At 37.9% G+C, this 18,623-nt stretch overlaps 1 protein-coding gene across 1 annotated transcript in view; it reads right to left on the bottom strand.

Annotated features, from left to right (window-relative positions):
• DCC (DCC netrin 1 receptor) overlaps positions 1–18,623 on the bottom strand; it is a 977,719-nt gene that overhangs the window by 99,041 nt on the left and 860,055 nt on the right. The window contains exons 16-19 of the mRNA XM_004683911.1: positions 18,218–18,313; positions 13,723–13,955; positions 9,056–9,194; positions 4,107–4,214 (exon numbers count right to left, since the gene is read on the bottom strand). Coding sequence (XP_004683968.1) covers positions 4,107–4,214; positions 9,056–9,194; positions 13,723–13,955; positions 18,218–18,313 — 576 coding nt within the window. The remainder of the gene's footprint in view (positions 1–4,106; positions 4,215–9,055; positions 9,195–13,722; positions 13,956–18,217; positions 18,314–18,623) is intronic.

The raw sequence follows: 18,623 nt of genomic DNA, 5'->3' as shown, positions 1-18,623 counted from the left end.
ATTTCTATCACATTATCTACTATATACTAATTGGTTTATACTACACCAATTATTCCTTAGTATTATAAAGATTAAGGAAGTGCTTTGGAGAGCTAGAACTTTGACTTCAAGTCTACAAATAAATTTAATAGCAACTGAATGCTTATTTCACTCAACAAGTATTAATTTTTCAAAATGTCAAGAATATTGTTACTGGGGAGAAAAGGCTGAGAGAAATCTGAAGCCTGTTTCCATGGAGTGTTTGGCCTTTCACCATGAGGGTTTTGAATTTCTCTCATGACTACATGGAAAGGGGTGGAAAGGAAGTATAGATGGCTACACTGCTAACTTTTGCAACTAAGGTTAACTGTGGAAGCCTCTGAAAAGATGGGAGACAGTATATTTAGATGCCTCATTCCAGAATGAATGCCCAGTTAGGTTCATAATCCTAAAGACCTTGGTGTCTTTTACAGAAGTAACAGTAACAGTGCAATACTTGACTAACTGTGGTGGGCAACAAAACACAAATGAAAAAAGTAAAAGGGAGACACAGGAGTTGGGGAATGGATAAAGTGTCATTATGCCAGGCCAGTGGAAATGTACTATTTGACGTAGGCTGTGTGTCGATACGGATTTCACAGGCATATGTGCATGCTGACTGAAGTCTGGCTATACCCTAGGTACTTTATCAGAGGAAGTACTAATGCGAATAAAGAAATTTGATTTCTGAGAAAAAAACTCTTAAGGAATAGGGAAGAAGTGCATGTTATTAAGACTGAGAAGCCCTAGCCTACAAGCAGAAAGAAAAGTGGGTAGGTGACTTTACAAAAGTCAAAAAAGAAAACTCAAAAAAGAGGAACTGAATGAAAGTATCAAGTGACAAAAGAAAAAAGAGTAGAACATTAAACATCAGCCAGTATTGATAAGGAAACAAATTAAAAATTTAATTCCTGTCTCTATGTTGGTTCCTGATCTTAAATAATGTTGGATGCTGCATTTAAACAAATCAATTCTTCACAATTCTAGCTCTACATTAAATTCACTTCGGAAGATTTAAACAACTACTATGCTCAATCCATCCTTAGATAAATGAAATTATAAATCAGCTGAGAACCACTGATTTTGACCAAGTGGAATGCTAATTTGTTGGAGAAAAACATGGTCTATAGTTAAGGGATGAGCCTGAGTTTTAAATCCTGGCTTTGCTACTTCTTGGTTGTTTGACCTTTAGCAAGTTATTATACCCCAGAAGTCCCTCATCTCTTTCAAAATGAAAAAGACAGAGATCATGATTGACTTGTAACACTGAAGTGCTTAGCAGGATGCCAAGCATATAAGTTCTCAATTAATTTTGATCTATTTTCTTTCCATTTCACTCTGAAGTTACCAGTTTATGTCAGTGTCAAGAAATGTTGGCACTGGAGTGAACTAGATCTCTTCTTGCATCTTTTTTATTTAATCTTTTTGAAGTATCTAGATTTACAAACTGATGGTCTGCAGTCTATGCAAAGAACACTGGTTGAAAATGACCATAGAATACGTTTCAGATTGAAATGACAAGAGCTAATTTATTTCAGTTCTGCTTGGGCATCAGTGTCTTTGCTTAGCTGTTATAACACAGCTAAAGAAGAGGTTCTATTACGATCCCTATCTTAGGAATTATATGCTTGTTGAAGCATCTCCCTCAGAAGTCTAACTCATAACCACTTTGGTCTATTGCTGTATACATGCAATGACTTCAGAGAACAAAGGAATACACAGGTAGGGTGGGCTCATCTCCCTCCATGCAGACATCTGAGCCAGTGACAGTGGAAAGATGTAGATATTCCCCTCTTAAAAGTTCATGAGAAATTCAGAGCAGCAAAGCTGGATCGTCTGCCTAATGACCTAGTATTTCAAATACTTTATCATCTTAACATCAGGAAGTAATATGAATGGAATAATCAAAAGATGCATGGAACAGAAGTTGTTCAGTGCTGCTGGTGGCTGCTCCCTAGCACTAAGTCAAAATATCTCCACTTGACAATGACAGCTTACTTTAATAGGTGAGCTAGGATTTTTAAAGGTATACTATTCCTTCCTATACCTTACCAGTGTGAGACAATGGATTTTTAGTAACGAGAAAAGAAGGAGACGACAGCCCCAGATGGAGTCACTAATACTGAGTGACTGTCCACAGAGCAAACTTAATACTTAATTACAGTTTCAGCTCCTCCCGGGGATGGACACCTTCCACTAGCCCATGTGGAATTACCTGGGCAGTGCTTGAGATCATCTGCTCAAGAGACCCCTGTGTCCCCCAAAGCACTGTGACCTTGCACAACACTCACAGTTTACAAATATCTCCTCCTTGCCCTGCTCCCTTCTGTCTATTACAAATGTCATTCTGCACAGTTTCTCAGAACTTCTTTGTGTACACGAGCTGGGATGCTACACAAATCACTGAAAACAGCCAATACAGTTTTAAAATGGACTCAGTAGCAATTTTTTTTCTTTTTAATGGTGAGAGGTATTGAACATACTATGCTAAATAAAATATGTGAAGAAGTTTCTTACACATGCATGTGGTTGTGCACACTGAATTTTATTGCCCAAATTAATTTGCATTTCCTATTAGGGGACAGACTTCTATTCGTTCCCATAAAAAGCAAGATTAGGCTTCCTTTCAGGGTTGAAAACACATTCCACTGTTTATACTGACAACTTGATGAGATTTGTTTAAATGCAAGTGGAGAATTGGGTAGGATATTACTTATCCTTTACCAAAAATGTTTTTTTTTTCCTATCAGAACTTGATTTTATTCAGATAGCTTCTTTTCTCTATTTTTCCTCTTAAACTTATTATCTGTTGATTTACCATATGCCTATAAACAGTTGCTTATAACACAATAAAATAGTCATCATGTAAACAAATTGAAATCTACAAAAGTACTGAAATAAAACCAATGACAATCAATCATAACTCTGAAGGGGGATAAAAAGGAAATTAGAATGAGCCAGCCTCAGTTTTAAAAATTCTGGCACAGTGACAACTGAGCATATAAGATTTGGGGGAGATTTTATGTACCTCTTCTTTTTCTGTATTTGTCAGCTCAAATGAAAATCCATTTGCTATAGAACTAAGAACAATTTTCTCAGAGAAAACAAGTTTTCAACTTAAACTTAAATCACATTTAGAATTTTCACATTATCTTTTCATTTCATAAAATTCAGAAAGTAACTCATGTAGAGTGTGCCATATGAACTGTAATTTCCATTCTTATCTCTATATCACAGAATGACTGAATTACTTTGTTAATTTATAATAGTGCTATCCACCTCTTGTATGCAAAAATAGAAGGAAAAGGAGTGACTCTCCTATGTGCCTAACCCACTGGCTTAAGTTAATTAGACTATAATGTGCACATTTTACGTTATACAATATTTTTCATAATAATTATATGCTATGGAGACATCTATTAAAAGCCTAAAGTGATCATTTAAATGCAAAATCCCTGATAGAACTCCATTATATTTTTCATACTAAATTAACATTACAGGCTTCTAATGGATGCTTTAATTAGGCATTGATGTTATCAGCAATATTTGGCAAAATAAAATCTGTCACTGGAAATATTCATTAAGTTCAATTTCTGTCAGTCAATATTAAGTGTTTTCAGAACCTTATGATTTAAGTAAGAAGCTAAAAGTGGAGAATGCCCCCCACCCCACTCCTCCCAGACAGACCTTCCTCATGTATGTCACATACACACACACACACACACACACACACACATCCAAAGGGTGGGGGGGAAACACACCAAAACACGAGCGTTAGATGCCTTTGTATTTTCTAACTGCCATACAACCAGCTTCTTGTTAGATATTAGTGCTCAGAGACATTCCATGAGAAGGTTGTCCTAATGTTCCATAGAAAGAAAAAGAAAAGGTCTTTACTAATTGAAATGCACAGCTTTCTGGAAGCAATGGAAAGATGTGTGTGGTAGGGGCAGGAAGAGATAATCAGAGAGGGTCAGGAAGTCAACAGAGATGCTGGGACAGAAAACTAACAGGCCCACAGCATGGCTGTCTGGAGATTACCACTCACAGGGCAAAGAGCAGGCCCGTAGGAGTGCGGAGGTGCTTACCCGTAATTTTCCCATTGGCTTCCAGGGGGGGCTGCCAGCTGACAATGACAGCTCGGGGCTTTCCTTCTCGAGTAATGACTGTCAGGTCCTTGGGAGCAGAGGTCGGGGCTGGGAGACAAACAGAGACAAGGCCTTGTCAGTGGATGTGAAAGGAAGCAGACATTTATGGGACTTGGAATCAGGATGTTGATGCTCAGAATCGATCATGCAGCAGGTCATGCTTATTTTATCATTTATAATTTTTGCAAGTATTTGCATTAAATAAATCAATATAGAAATGAATGTGTTTTTTTTTTTCCCAACAAAGTTAAGTGACTTGCAAAGCTGTGAATATAGAAAACAGGACATGTGTAGATGGAGGAGAAAAGTAAAAGTGGTATTCTCAAGTGGGTGCTTCACTGACAATGGAAGATCAGGTATGAAGAGGAGCAAAATATATCACATCCAAAAACACCCCTGTGGGATCAGTCTCTCCCAAAAGATCAAACAGGCTTTTCTCATTATGCCCAGAAGAATTCTCTTTGAGTATCACATGAATGGGGATCTGAAGGCATGTAGGCCCTGTCATTCTATCACCGACAAATGCAGATTATTTTAGAAGCAGTGAAGAAAGGCTAAGAAAACACATTCCTTGTCTCTGCTGTTTGACCTTTTCCTAACAGACAAAGCAATCACTGCTCCCCATTTTTGAAGAATTTATTGTCTATTCTTCTCCTCCCTGCTCAGCTCCTTTGGGTGGGACAGGGAACCTGGAACTTCTCCTTTGCCTGGGAACCACCCTGTTACACATATATAGATTTATTTGTGAATGTGTCCCTGGTGACTCTATTTCTTAAAACACAGATGAATATCCCTGGTCCACACCATTCTTTAGAATTTACAGCCAAACAAATTCTCCATCCATGATGCTATTTTGATGACTTGTCCAAAGTAATCAGAGAATACAGAGGACAAAAGGATTATTTTTAGTTGACTGTTTTGTAAAATGGACCAAAGAAAAGCTCTAAAAATTAGGAAGACTGCCCTTTTGTAAGAAAGTTACATTTGTAAGAGGAAACGGCATATGTAAGAGTGTCTATGTACTAGGAAACAGTGATCAAATCTCACAAACTCTGGACAAGTGGAGAAGTCAGTGACTTAACTTTCCATAACAACCATCCCCTCATTTGCTATGCTTTGCTAAGAATTTCCCATACCTGATTCCCCTCCTGTATCCTTTGTCTTTAGCTGAAAATGGTTTCTAAATGGTGACTTGGACCATTTTTGGAAGTTAGTTTTTTTCTGGTTACCTCCCATCTATATGGAAGATAAATGTTTTCAAAGTTTTGTTCATTTTTCTTCTGTTAATTCATCTTTTATGACAGGGGACTTCTGAGTCAAGGGCATATGAAGGTGCAGGGAACATTATTTTTTCTTCCCTACATATAAATATTTAGTGAGACTTATCACCATGTGTCTCCCTAAGACAGAATTCTGTTAATAATGAAAGACTTATAAATGGAAATGTTTCCTATTTCCTTAAAATAAAAAAATAAAAGAATGAATGAAACTCAGGTTAAACCATTTGGCTTGGATAATAGGGGAGAAAAGTCTGCCACTCTAGAATATGTCTTTAGCAAGAGATTGAATTCATGAGAAGGACAGACTCTGAAGGCAGGGAAGAGGTTGATTTTGAAAAAGACATTTATACATAAAATATTCTGTAAGACTTCCCTCTCAGTCCTGGGAAAACATAATCTCCTTACCTTTTCAGTGGAGACAGCAGGATTTGGACATGCCTACTTTTGTCTGCTGTACCCCTTGGTAAGCTCTCTAAGGGGACTTACCCTTTTGAGCCCTCAACCCCATAGTCTTAAGCCAAGCTATTTAAACTGGCCTTTCAGTCCATGTAAGAGGTACTCAGTCATACTGGGCCTCTCCCATGTTCACAGGAGGTTTACATGTTACTATTAAATTTCTTGATTTTTTTCTCATCAATTTCTTTGATGCTTATTTGATAACTTGTGAGCCTCGAAGACTCCAGAGGGTAATGGGATGATTTGTATGGGACGATTTCCTTTGCACCTTGACAGTAACACTAGATGTCCTCTCAAAAAGAAAGCGAAGGTATCTTTGAAAATATAGATGTAAGGAAACTGCAAGGGTATTCATATGAAATACAATGGCCTGAAACTTTGCCTTTCTCAGTCACTGTTCTCACCTGTTGTGTTCAACAAAATTTTAAATATACTTTAGAGTTGTGGTAACACCACTCAGAGTTCTTTCAATCTGCTTTCTAACAGGTTGGAATTCTTCAGTTTCTATATAGATAACTTACAATCTGTTATTTCATAGTCTCCTTTTTATTGCCCTTTGACATAGGTGATTTTAGAACATGACTAAATTCTATGGTGAGCTTCTGGAGGAATCTGCTGATTTCAGCATAGAAATTCTTACGTAATACACTATAGGTACAACCTGGCCCTAACTCTGAAGTCTTTACTCTTACAATTCTCTGTGACTCTTTCTGTTAGCTCTATAGTGCAGAATCTGAACATTGTGGGCACTATTTCCAATTTATCTTCCTGGTTAGAATTTCAAATAGACGAAACACCAAATATTTCCATCTAGCACGCCTTTCTTTTGCAATGCTTGTGTAGTTTTGGAAATAGTGCCTTTTCATGTGGAAGGCTCTGGAGTGATAATCCATGACCCACCTAGGCTACAGTTCAAATATCATTTCTTTTGTGAAATCTCCCCTTTCTCTAAACAGATTTTATATTTTGATCTCCATCCTCCGATTTCAATTTGTTCAAAATTCCATGATTGTATTTTTTATGTTGTTACTTAAGGGATATTTACAAAATAAAGTTTTTCTTCTGCATTATAATCCTCTCAACAATATAGACTGTATTCCCTTAACTTTTTATACCAAGTTTCTATCTCAGGACTTGACAAGTAAAAGGCAACATAATAACTCATACTCAGCCTCTGTCTGGTATACAAGACAGGAACTGCTCTTGGCTGGCCTTGTTAATTTCTCCCCACCCCCAGAGTTATATTTCTTTGTTAGATGCATATATAGAAGGTAACATTCAAGATTAAGAGACTTCCAGCCATGGGAATCCCACTGAGCAATTGTACACCGGAAATGCCCCAAATGCCACTTTTCCTCCCTTTTTTCTTTTTAGAGAAGCACTTGGGTTTTTTCTTTGGGGTACAAGCTCTCCTTTCTGTTATGTGAGCTTGGCAACAATAGCATCTGGGAATTTCGTAGGCTTCCTCCCACTCTCTGTCTAGCTTTGCGATTCCCTCTGCTGGATAGCTGGGCCTCAATGTGAGGAAGGGCTGTACAGGCATCAGCTTGGGGTGGGCACCACACGGAGGGGACAACCTGGTATTTCCTCGCTTGTAATGCCTGAGAATGTGTTGTTCCTGTTCCTTTCCAAGATCTAGGTCCTCCAGAGGTCCTTCCAGATTCTCTAGTTGGCTTAGCTAGATTTCCAGAATTTACCACTTGGCCCTTATCTTTATCATGAGCAACTTCAGGACAAAAGAGTAACAATGCAGCCTTGTAAGAGTAACAATGCAGCCTTGTATAATTTTCTGTTACTGCAGACTTAGAAGCAAAACCTAGAGTTATTGCATTCGCTTCATTTCTTTCTCACGGTTTTAAAATCTGCAGACACTTGTGAATTACTTCTTGCTTCTCATCATCACCCAGGGATCTCATCCACATGCTATTTACACCTTTAGTCCAGATCATTATCTGTTTTGACAATCATCCTTCCTACTAAACACATTTCTAAAAGTTTTTTTTTGTCAGCAACTGGTCTTACTATTGGTGTTTCTACAAGGATATGCAGTTGATGATCAACAGTGCATTTAGTAAGTCAGATTTTATGCTTACCAAAGAAGAAAACAGATGAATTTGTTTATGGAAAGAGAAAATTACTACTCCTCTTTAACTCAGGGAGGACCAAAAGCCTCAGTGATTTATAGTTGGTTCCTTGTCTCTCTTTGCAAGTAAGAAGGAAGAGCAAGGCATTCATTTTACCCATCATACATAACCCTCAGCTTGCTTTACTCTTCCTACAAAGCTGTGAACACTGTCATCCAGAAAAACAGGGTGAGTCAATATGTGTAAACATTCAAAATAGAATAAAAGAATGTTAAAATTCAATCGGACAAACTAGAAAAACGTAAAAATATTCACAGTGAAATCTCTGAGCTAATATAGTAGTCTGAAATAAATATTAGAAATTTAATGCTATGGAAAATTCAAATGGAAAGAGAAATTCAATTTACCCAAAGAAGGGTATAAATTGGTATAATTTTTAAATGTTTGGAAATGTATGATATAGTGTACCCCTAAATATGATAGACTACCATGAAATCAATGAAAAGTCATATGATACCTTGTGTTATTCAGATATTGAACCATAAATGTCACCTGAGATGTTACAGTGAATAGCATTTGAATTAATTCACATTGCACCAAGGGTTCCCATTCTTTTGTCCTATTTCCGAAGGTAAACTTGACCAGACTAAAGCTTTTTCTCATATCTAGCTGAAGTTATTAGGGCAAACATGCATAGGACTACAGCTAATTTCTTTCTCCAAAAGTAAACACCTACTATGATTGTTGATCAAACACACACATTAGGGATTGAGTACAACGCATAAATGTCTGCTTTTACCGAAATGTATGGAAAATAAGACTGGTATTCAAATTCCCTAAATTAATCCCCAGATTAAAACCAGGCTACTTAATCCCCTGGAGACTCATATTTTTATTTTCTAGAGTGGGGCAGAATCATATTAGATAAAAAATTGCAAGAAATTGTCATAGAAGTATTTTATGTAGGGTAATATATGATTCAGACATGATAGTTAACCTAAGTTCCAATATCCAGAGCCTGGGAAACATCATTATCAAAAGTCACCTGAGGCCAGCTCTTATCACATACCTGCTTCATACGTGGTGGCGTGAGCTGTCATGCTCCATGTGCTGGATCTTCTGTTTTTTGTTACCATGACTGAGAACTCATACATTGTGTTTGGTTTGAGGCCAGTTGCAGTATAACTCAGAGATGTTGTATCTTCTGACTATAAGAGAGGGAAATAAAGAGAAAAAGAATCAACTCTGTCAACTTGGTAAATCAAGCCATGTCAAAAATACATACATTTCTATCAAATAAGCTAGTACAAAAGGACTCCATTTCCAACCAGCGGAGAGCTAGGACACAGAACTCTCTCTACTTTTTTAATGTCAACCAGTTTACACTGGCTGAATGTATATCCAAAACATAATCGATAAAATTCACAAGTTACGTTGTTCAACAGGATGGCCAGACAGTAAATTTTCCCAAGTGAGGCAATAATCACAGTGAAAAGAAAAATTCTACTTCCTTCTGTCAATTCCACTTTGAAAGTTAGTTGCACAGACTCTAACTTAATTCTATCTATAGTAATCAATATCTTCTCCAAAGATGTTTCATGCTGTATTTTTTACAAGGATAATTTATATTATTTTCCATTAGTGACAAACTTAATTTTTAGAATGCTACTGTTTATCGTGTTTGGCAAAAACCTTTAATGCACAAATTTTAAAGATTCCCAGATGAGCTATTATAAATAACATGGAACAAAGCAAGATTATGCTGTGTGGCTTTCTTTCTTTGTAAACATTTTACATTAATTTGCATTTAATATGGTCAGTGGAACAGCTGATCAGGAAGGAACAAACGGTGTAAACAGTAAACACATTAAAGTTAATACTAAGTGTCTTCTGAATCTATTCTTTATCCTTTACATAGATTAAGGAATTTTTGTAGAAATTAAATTATCTCTCTTTATTGCTTACTAAAACATAAATATAGGAATTGAGTAGTGACAGATTGATCTCCCAGATTAATGTATATGTTCCATATAATCTAGAAAATTTAAGAATATGTATGCCTCTTAAAAATATCAATTTGCTTTGCTATTTAGATTTTGGTCTTTTTTGAAGTTAAACATTTACTTTTATATTTATTACATTTGCTACATATTTATGGCTAGAAAACCAAGGAAATATCTTGTCCCCCTACCTATGTTATATCTATCATTATTACTCTACTGTGGTACATCTTTTTTTATCTAGTATGAATCTCTCATAGGTTATAGCTATGAAAATTCTACATTTCATTACAAAACCAAATAAATACTTAACTGTACTAATAACATTTGAATGATGTGCTTATCTGTCCTATTAAAATGAAGCCCTCATAAACTTCCATCACAAACTCTTCTTAAAAATAGATGTAAAAGTATGTGCCCTAGATAAGTATGTGCCCTTTGTATAGCAGAAAGATGGAACTCCAGCAAAGAAAACAAAAAATGGGCAGCTGTTTTTGATACACTGACATAACTTCCAATCTTACCTTCTTTTACAATCACAGATACCTCTAAGCTTTAGAAATGGAAATAAGTAAGATAGTAAGAAATAGTTTATTGAGGAGACCAAGCCCACACCTTGATTAAACTAGTCTCTGAATATGAGCTCACTGGCCGTTGGGTGGTCACTAGAGTCTCTACCCAAGCCTCTGTCTTAGAAAGAAACACTTGAATTCCATAAATCTCATGATTTGCTGAGTTTTCTCATAGCTTCATGAAGGTTATGGCTCATTTTAGATCATTATGTCTAAAAATACTATGGGAAAATCATAGCCAGTTATATTTGTAAGCATAAAATACCCAGATACCACCTTTCTGAGCCTTAGTTTCTCATCTCTAGAACTGACCTGACAATACTATTGACCTCACAGGGTGAAATACACCAATTAAACTATATTATCTACTTCAAAGTGAGCATTAAATAAAAGGTAGGTGTGACAATTCTTGCATAGTCTAGTACGACAAATAATTGGAAGCTTGTATTATACTCCAGGTGGGTTTGGCACCTTAAGGAGTAAGACTGAGTCTCGCATGCCTTTGCAACTTCTCTGATCCCATGCTTTCGCTGGTAAGGACCAGAGAATAGTTGAATGCATTTTGAATGGAAATCATGTATAACGTCAGGTGTTTAATCACTTTCATAGAATAAAATTATAGAAAATTCCTGATTTGATCAAGGAAGTCAATACAGAGTCAATTAAAATATAAACGTCTAGATGTTGGCTTGATTTAGGCCTAAAGAAGTAGAAGATAGTCCTGTGGGAAGTGTCTTGGGTAATGGCATCGGGTCCTGTGAACTCCAGCTCTAGTGCAGAACTCTCCGTTGGCCTTCATGAGGATAACTGCATATGCACTACTCTATGGACACTCTTCCTCATTCCTTTTACATCAGGCTTGAGCACTGCAATCATCCAGGTGGGATAAAATGAGGCTAAGCAAGTTAAATGACACGGCAGGACAGGCACAGGTGCCTGTGAGCCCCATGCATTTACTGCCTTTCTCGGAATTGTGTGTGCCCTGTCGACCTTACAAAGTGTATTGGGACATGAGTGAAGGCACAGAGAGACCAGTGGTTTCAAAGGTTTAAAGTGCATCATTAAAACATCCTATTACCATAAGTTGAAAAATTGAAATTATTACTTCCAGTGACCCAAATATATTCATTGTTCACCCTTGTTCACCCATTTACCCAATCCTGTTCTCTTTTCGGGTACAACATCAGTGTGCATGCATCTGAGTGTATGCGTGTATGTGCGTGTGGAATGTTAGTAATGAAAGCCTTGATAAGGGAAAGTGATGGAGAGAAAAACTGTCCAAAGTACTTTTTCTATTCTCAATCTTCAGTCCATGAAAAATCTGCTCATACCTTTTAGAGTAGAGTTTTTGAGTTGGGTCTCGCTTTGTGAGAGCCAATAATTCTGTCTGCTGGATTAACTATTCAACTGAGATGATTTGCCTCAAGAAATTTGGAACTCAAACCATTCTGCAGAGAATAATCATTGTCCTTCAGAACATTTCACATACTGGCAAAGGACCCAGGGCCATTCTATGAAATGAATGTATCTACGAAGTACAACAATTATGAGCATAAAAAATTTAAAGCGGTCTTTTAAAAGTAAACTTAAAATTGGTATATCTGTATAGAAAGAGAACTTGTGTTCTTTTTAATGCTGAAATGCTTCATTATTTGTCTTATAGTATTTTTATTTATGGTTCTGCTGAGTCTTAAATCTCATACTGTAAGGAGATGGATAGGGTGCTTACAACATATCTTCTATCAGTGATATTGTTTGGATTTGCCTGGAGACTTTTCCCAAATATCTGAACTGGCAGGGCAGCAATACAAAAGAAAACTGTGTTTTAAATGGTTTCAACTAAAAACTGATTTACGATGAAATGTGAATTTGATGCCACTTAAAAGTTGAAAGGGACGGAAGCAGATGCAGTATGGCTGGAGGAGGAGAGGCTGACACCAAAATTATTGATGGGATTTTGCTTTATTACTGGAGTCTTCAGAGTCAGAAATTCTCAAAGGGCATTTTCATCCCCCAAATCTCTGCTGGCTTGAGGCTGGATTAAGAGAGATGGTAGTTTGGTGGAAAGAACCTCAGATAAAGTGCCGGAGATCCGATTCTCCCTGAGAGCTACCTCAGTACGGGATAAAGAAGGAGTGTAAGGGGAAGTGGGAAAGGCTGGAGTGAGAGAGTAGAAAGTTGCCTTCTTTGTCCTAAGTCATCATCCTCTGAAGCTTTGTATTATCTCATTCAAATAACTTGGGATTTATGTGAAGTACCCTAATGGAGTTGAGCATATAAATCATCCTACACTTACTTGTAATATCTTAAGGAACAACAATTAAATCATATTTAATTGCCTCTTTGATCTAACGCAGTTCAAGGAGGTAGTAGGTGCTTGATAAATCACTTTTGAATCTCTTGCTTGCCCTGTTTGTATGTACTAAGGTTGCAGCAGGTGTAGAATAACAAATTGTCTATTTGCTAGAGTTACTAAGACAGGCCTTTAAGATTTTAAAGTGATAAAGAATTCCTCAAGTTAAGTCCCCTTGAAGATTTCTTAGGGGAGCTGTGGGATGGCTCAGTCATGAGTCCATAGGACTAGAATCGAAGAGCTAGTCTAACTGATGTTAGTTAAAGGGATGTGAGCCTTATCGTCTCTCTCAACCATATCAGAGTTCCCAGCCTAGATAACCATGTCGGTGCTAATGGCTTAGAATGCTTTTTACAGAGGTTATTAAAATTATACTCAAGCTATGTCTTCTCAGCCATATTCTCTACATGATAGGTCTCTAACATTAATAGGGTTGTCTTGGATATCATTGTAGATTCTAAATGAAAAGAATAATAAAATCCTTGCAGAAAATTCATGTGGAACCTGCTACTTTCAAAGGGAAATGGCATGCCCTTGTACAGAATCCTATTACTTACACTAGCATAGCATCTGGTGGAATTCAAGTAACATTTGCAGCTCTGGGTGCTTTCCTACCTTTCCTCAGAATTGTTTCCTAAGAAACAATTACTCCCATGCTAATTTTAGAGCCTGAGTTTATTAATGATACTTTGTTTTCTCATTTAGTGTCACTGCAGCAAAATGACTCACAATGGCCAAAGAAGGGTTTAAGACAATGTGTTAAACAAATGACAGTTCATGTTAAACGTCACACTATCAACGAGAGCTTCACCTTGTACTTCGCACTCGCAGAGAAGCTGGTCTTCCACCGAACAGTGTACAGTCGCACTTCCGACGATTTTTGGTTCTTAGGGACAGAGTTGTCTGCCCAGCTGACCCTCACGGCGTCATGGGTAAGAGCCACAGCCTGTACACCTACTGGTGGGAGCATGGGGGTGGAGACGTCTGGGACCGAGGTGGGGAAATCATCAAGCAAAGGATAATAATCAACTGGGTCAGTGGGGTCTGGGTTGAAAAACCCACCAAATGAAACAAACAAATAAATACATAAACAAAAGAGTTAAAAAAATAAACACCAGAGGCAACACATCACAATGAGTTAAATGCATGGCAGTAATGATGGAAGGGAACATGAGAAGAACAGAAAAAAATACAATTAATTCAATCGGAAAGCTCATTAGAAACAGTGCTGCTACATTATAGAAATCACTATTTTTTATGATTCACTCATTGCTTTAGAGTGGTTTCAGCAGGTTGACTGTCACTTGAACATGCCTTTGCAAAGACCATTTCCTCCTAGAATGTTGCACATTGCTTCTTAAAGAAGCCAGGAATCAATCCCTCTTGTAAATGCATAGATAGCAAGATTAAAGGGGTGTCTGGCTTATTTACTCCTGCAAAGAAAATAAATGCTGAAGTAATATTTTTTGGTTTTGTGTTTGCTTTTCTCCTTCTCTAACCTGATTTGCCTTCTCTAATGCTTTCAGTATTAGTTTGTATTTGCATAGATCCCTTGTAGGCAAAACAAACAAGCAGTAAAGACCAAAGGACCTGAGGTCTGTCTAGGCTGATTCTGCACAAAGCCAGCTGACCAAGACCTCACACTTCAACGATACATGTGAAAATGTGGTTTCGGTTAATATTTGGTATAGCGGGTTTGTTAGAAAAACGGCAGAAATATCCATCTTACCCACATTATCACAGAGTGGTTAGATTTTTAGTACCTTAAGGTATTCTGAAATCATGCATTCTTTGTTCTAAACTTTCAAGTCTGGTGGAAAGTGTTTGTGTTCCTGGATGGGGAGACAGAATGACCTACCTACAGAGTTGGTTGTATTGCACAATCAGAATCTGCACACTGACATGAATTTTTACAAAATCTCTAGGAAAAACTTGTTTTCATTTTCTGCTGGTATCTCAGAGGAACTTATTTTGAGGCTACAATCAGAGTCTCATTTTGAGTCATGTATATATTTATACTTACGATTTGTATTTTAAAAATCACCTTTAAATCATGCGTTAGTTACTCTCACTAATCGAACAATGAGATGAGCTCTCGGGTTGGGCCTGTGATGACAGCTGGGGAAGTAAACCTGCTAGGTGTGGGGTGTCTGCAGCCGTGTACATACATTTATGATTTTGAATAATCTGACTCCAAGAGCAGCAGAGGCTTGCTGGTTTTGATGATTGCTTCACTTTGTCCACTGCATTTCCAATGCCTGGACCCTACTCATCACTCTGTTTTCCAATGAATCATTTATTAGTTTACTGGGCTGTGGTCTTTGGAGCAAAATACAAAACCCAAAAAGCAAAAAACAGAACATAAAGAAAGGGGTAGAGGGAAAGAGGAAGAAAAACGTGTGTTTAAAGTTTCATAACAGAGCCCAGACTACCCCTATTTCCTTTGATGTGACATTATCAAGGACCCCTTTATACCCAAATGGATTTATGAAATGATGAAGAGCAAGCTGGAGAGGCTGCAGCTTCCAGGAAGCTCCCAATCACTCCTCAGGTGGCTACACTTCGCTCGTTTCGATTCTCAACCGGGTTTTTAAGAAGGTTCTACATCGGGAGCACAGCTCAAAATTAGACTATTGTTTGGACTTCACGAGTTTCTTTTTCTTTGCTTAAGCTAGTTCTTTTTGGTAGACCTGTTCTACCTTTGCAGCTTCTCACAGGTGTAAAGTTTTGAAAAGCAGTTATTTAAGAAATGTTAACCCATTCGACAACTTCTGGATTTCAGAATGTTTTTCATGACTTGTAGAGCTTCTTGAAGTCTCAGTCCAGAATACGTCCTTCAAGTCCAAGTCACGCTGTCTTTTGGTATTTATCTATAGACTTATGTCTACCTTTGTCAAGGTTTTTTTGCCTGCTTTAGGGAACATTTTTTTTCCAGGCATGGCTTAACACTCCATTTGCTGCTTTGCTACCTCCTTCAGTGCTGTGCTAATATAGGAGCTACCAGTTATGGAGACAATTTAAAATTAATGAAAAAAAATGAAAAATGCTGGTTCTGTGGCACTGACCAATATCAAGTGCTTAACGGCCACACAGGCTCAGTGCTGACCCCGCTGGAGAGCATGGATGCAGAGCATTTCCAAAAAAGCAGAATTTCCTAGTGGACAGCAATGTCCTCCATGCAAATGTTCTACATCTATTGCTAATCAGCTTTCTCCAGAAAGAGTTTGGATAGCTGAATTTAAAACATTCTTTTGCTGTTGAACAACTAATTTTCAGTGTATTTTCCCTTTTCTTCATTCTCCTGGGTACCTTATGTTATTGATTCAGTGATAATATTCAAAAGAGTAAAGTAAATACATGCATATATACATACAAAGTATAGCCTCAGACTTTGCTAAAAAGTGAAGCCTATTCAATTCCTATTAGATGCTTTGGTAAGAACCCATGAATTTTCAGTTCAATGAGCTTTTAAAAGTATAACACAATTTCACATCTGGATGGTACTTCAATTAGACATTGGCAACACATTTGAGAAGTACAAACTGAAACCACACACCTCAGTATCTCCCTGCCTTCATCCCGTCCCCTGAACAAAATGTTGTGTTCTTGCAGCAATAAGAAAATAAAGACTTTACAACAAAACTAAAACTACTATGCTGCCCACTTGACCTGGCGAACACTCCAGCAGCGCCATACTGATACTTTCAGGTTGAGATGAGGCTCCAGGCACAGCAACACGTATACACATGTGCACATAGGAGGCACCGTAACCTGAAGTTAGCGCAGTGGTCACTGGTTGCCTGACTTTGTATTTGCTTTACACTGGCCTCTCACAAGATCACTCACGGGGGTACTTCACAGGCACTCCAAGACAGAAAATGTCTACCTTGTGACACTTTGACACATTTATTGATAGAGTTTCTCCTTCAATTTAATTTATCTGTCCTTTGTTTCCCATATGCTTGTTGTAACGTGTGCAAACACTATAAAAAAAAAAAAAGTCTGCCATAGCTAGGGGAAGTGTACACTTTTGACACTTTTGCTTGGAAAAGGACACTATCACTCATCCTTCCCCCACCTCTTACAGGTTATTCTTCAACATGAAAATTGCTCATACTATTCTAATTTTTGATATAATCTCATTTCCTAAAGTCATTAGGATTAGAGTTACTTCAGGAAAGACACGGTCTTGTGCACGGCTTGTGTTTGAGACACCACCCAGCCTATTCTGAGAATTGAAGACTGGCTATCAGCACCCAGGGGCGGAGGCTGAGGCAGGCTTAGTTTTTTTTGTTTTTTTTTTTCCTAAACAACTTACTTTCAGTTTATTTCAACTCTACCATCTCTACTACTGTTTTCTTCTAAAAATGGACTTTTGGCTTGGCCTTCTAAGCGACTATTCTTGGTGAGCTTTAGCTTTGTTAAAAATGTAAGAGTTTTAAAAGACTGGCTATGACATATTTGTGGGATCTAATAAGCTGCTCTGTGTCTTTTATCGCTGTCAGGAAAGAGATGACTGAAGATGGAAAGGACGGGAAACAGAGGGGCAGCTAAGTGGCCGCAGCTCTCAAAGCATCTTGGTGCTGGGCCACCCAGAGGAAGGGAAGTCAAAGTCCCAAACAGGCAGCTACCCTGTAGTCTCATCGCTCTGCCCTGGACTTCTATTTGTTCTTCTCTCATTATTTGGAGATTACACCTTTTATAGAAAATATTCTCTAAGCCGTACTTCTTATAGATCCTGTTTGGAAGTCACGAGTTCCTTTGAGAATAGAATGAAAATGATATGCTTTCTCTACAGATCAATGAGTTTATGGGCACATACTCCAAATTTTGCATACCACTTTAGATAAGTCACTGACCTTCATATCAATAGCCAAAGACTCAAGGAGACCTTGGAGTGATATGCTTTAAGTGTCATATTAGCCTGAAGGAGCCTCTCCAGGGAAGCAAGTGTCCATGTGGGTACTCAGCAGCCTGTGTGCAGAAAGCCTTTGTCCTGCCTACACTGACTGGCTGATAAGGATGATCAGGGAATGATGGGTGTAGAGAGAACATTAAGCAATGATGCAACTAAAAGAGAGAGATGAGAGGTCCATTTTCTCTAAGCTCATCTGCCAATTAAGATTGAATTACTCTTACTTTGGGTTTTGAAAATCAAAAATCAATCACTTGATCAAATGCAGACACACCTCAGTAGATGAACAGGTGTGTTATCTGTGTTTTATTTTTCTCTGTGTTTTGCTCTAGTTTTTGTCACCATAACCCAAGCACTGATTACCTTGTCACAGAGGAGTATTTCAGCTTACCTGTCACAGATCTAGTAGTGGCACTCTCATAAAGAGGGACTCCTTCTCCTGCATTGTTAAAAGCTTTTAGGGAGATCACATAGTGGGAACTTGACTCTGGAGAAAAATAGAAAGAATATGAACATGTTGATTGACTTCATGTGTTAAAATATACAGGGTAAACATTTTTTCTGAAATCAGTTTAACATAATCTGTTAAGTAAATTAATTGTTAAAAACAAGAATGTTTAGGCCCTCCCTGGTGGCGCAGTGGGTTAAAGCACAACACTGAGAAGCTAAAGCCACTTCCACATGAGTTTGATTCCCGCCTGCTCCAGAGGAGACCACATGGCATGGCAGACATCTCCTGACCCGCCCACTGCTCCCCTCAGCAGTGTACTTCGTCGATCTGCCTGTTCTGCTCCCCA

This window comes from Condylura cristata, unplaced genomic scaffold (genome assembly GCF_000260355.1).
Source record: "Condylura cristata isolate star-nosed mole 26May11 unplaced genomic scaffold, ConCri1.0 scaffold00016, whole genome shotgun sequence".
In the NCBI taxonomy this organism is placed as follows: domain Eukaryota; kingdom Metazoa; phylum Chordata; class Mammalia; order Eulipotyphla; family Talpidae; genus Condylura; species Condylura cristata.
Note: the sequence above shows the minus strand (reverse complement) of the source record. Positions and strands in the feature narration are given on the sequence as shown.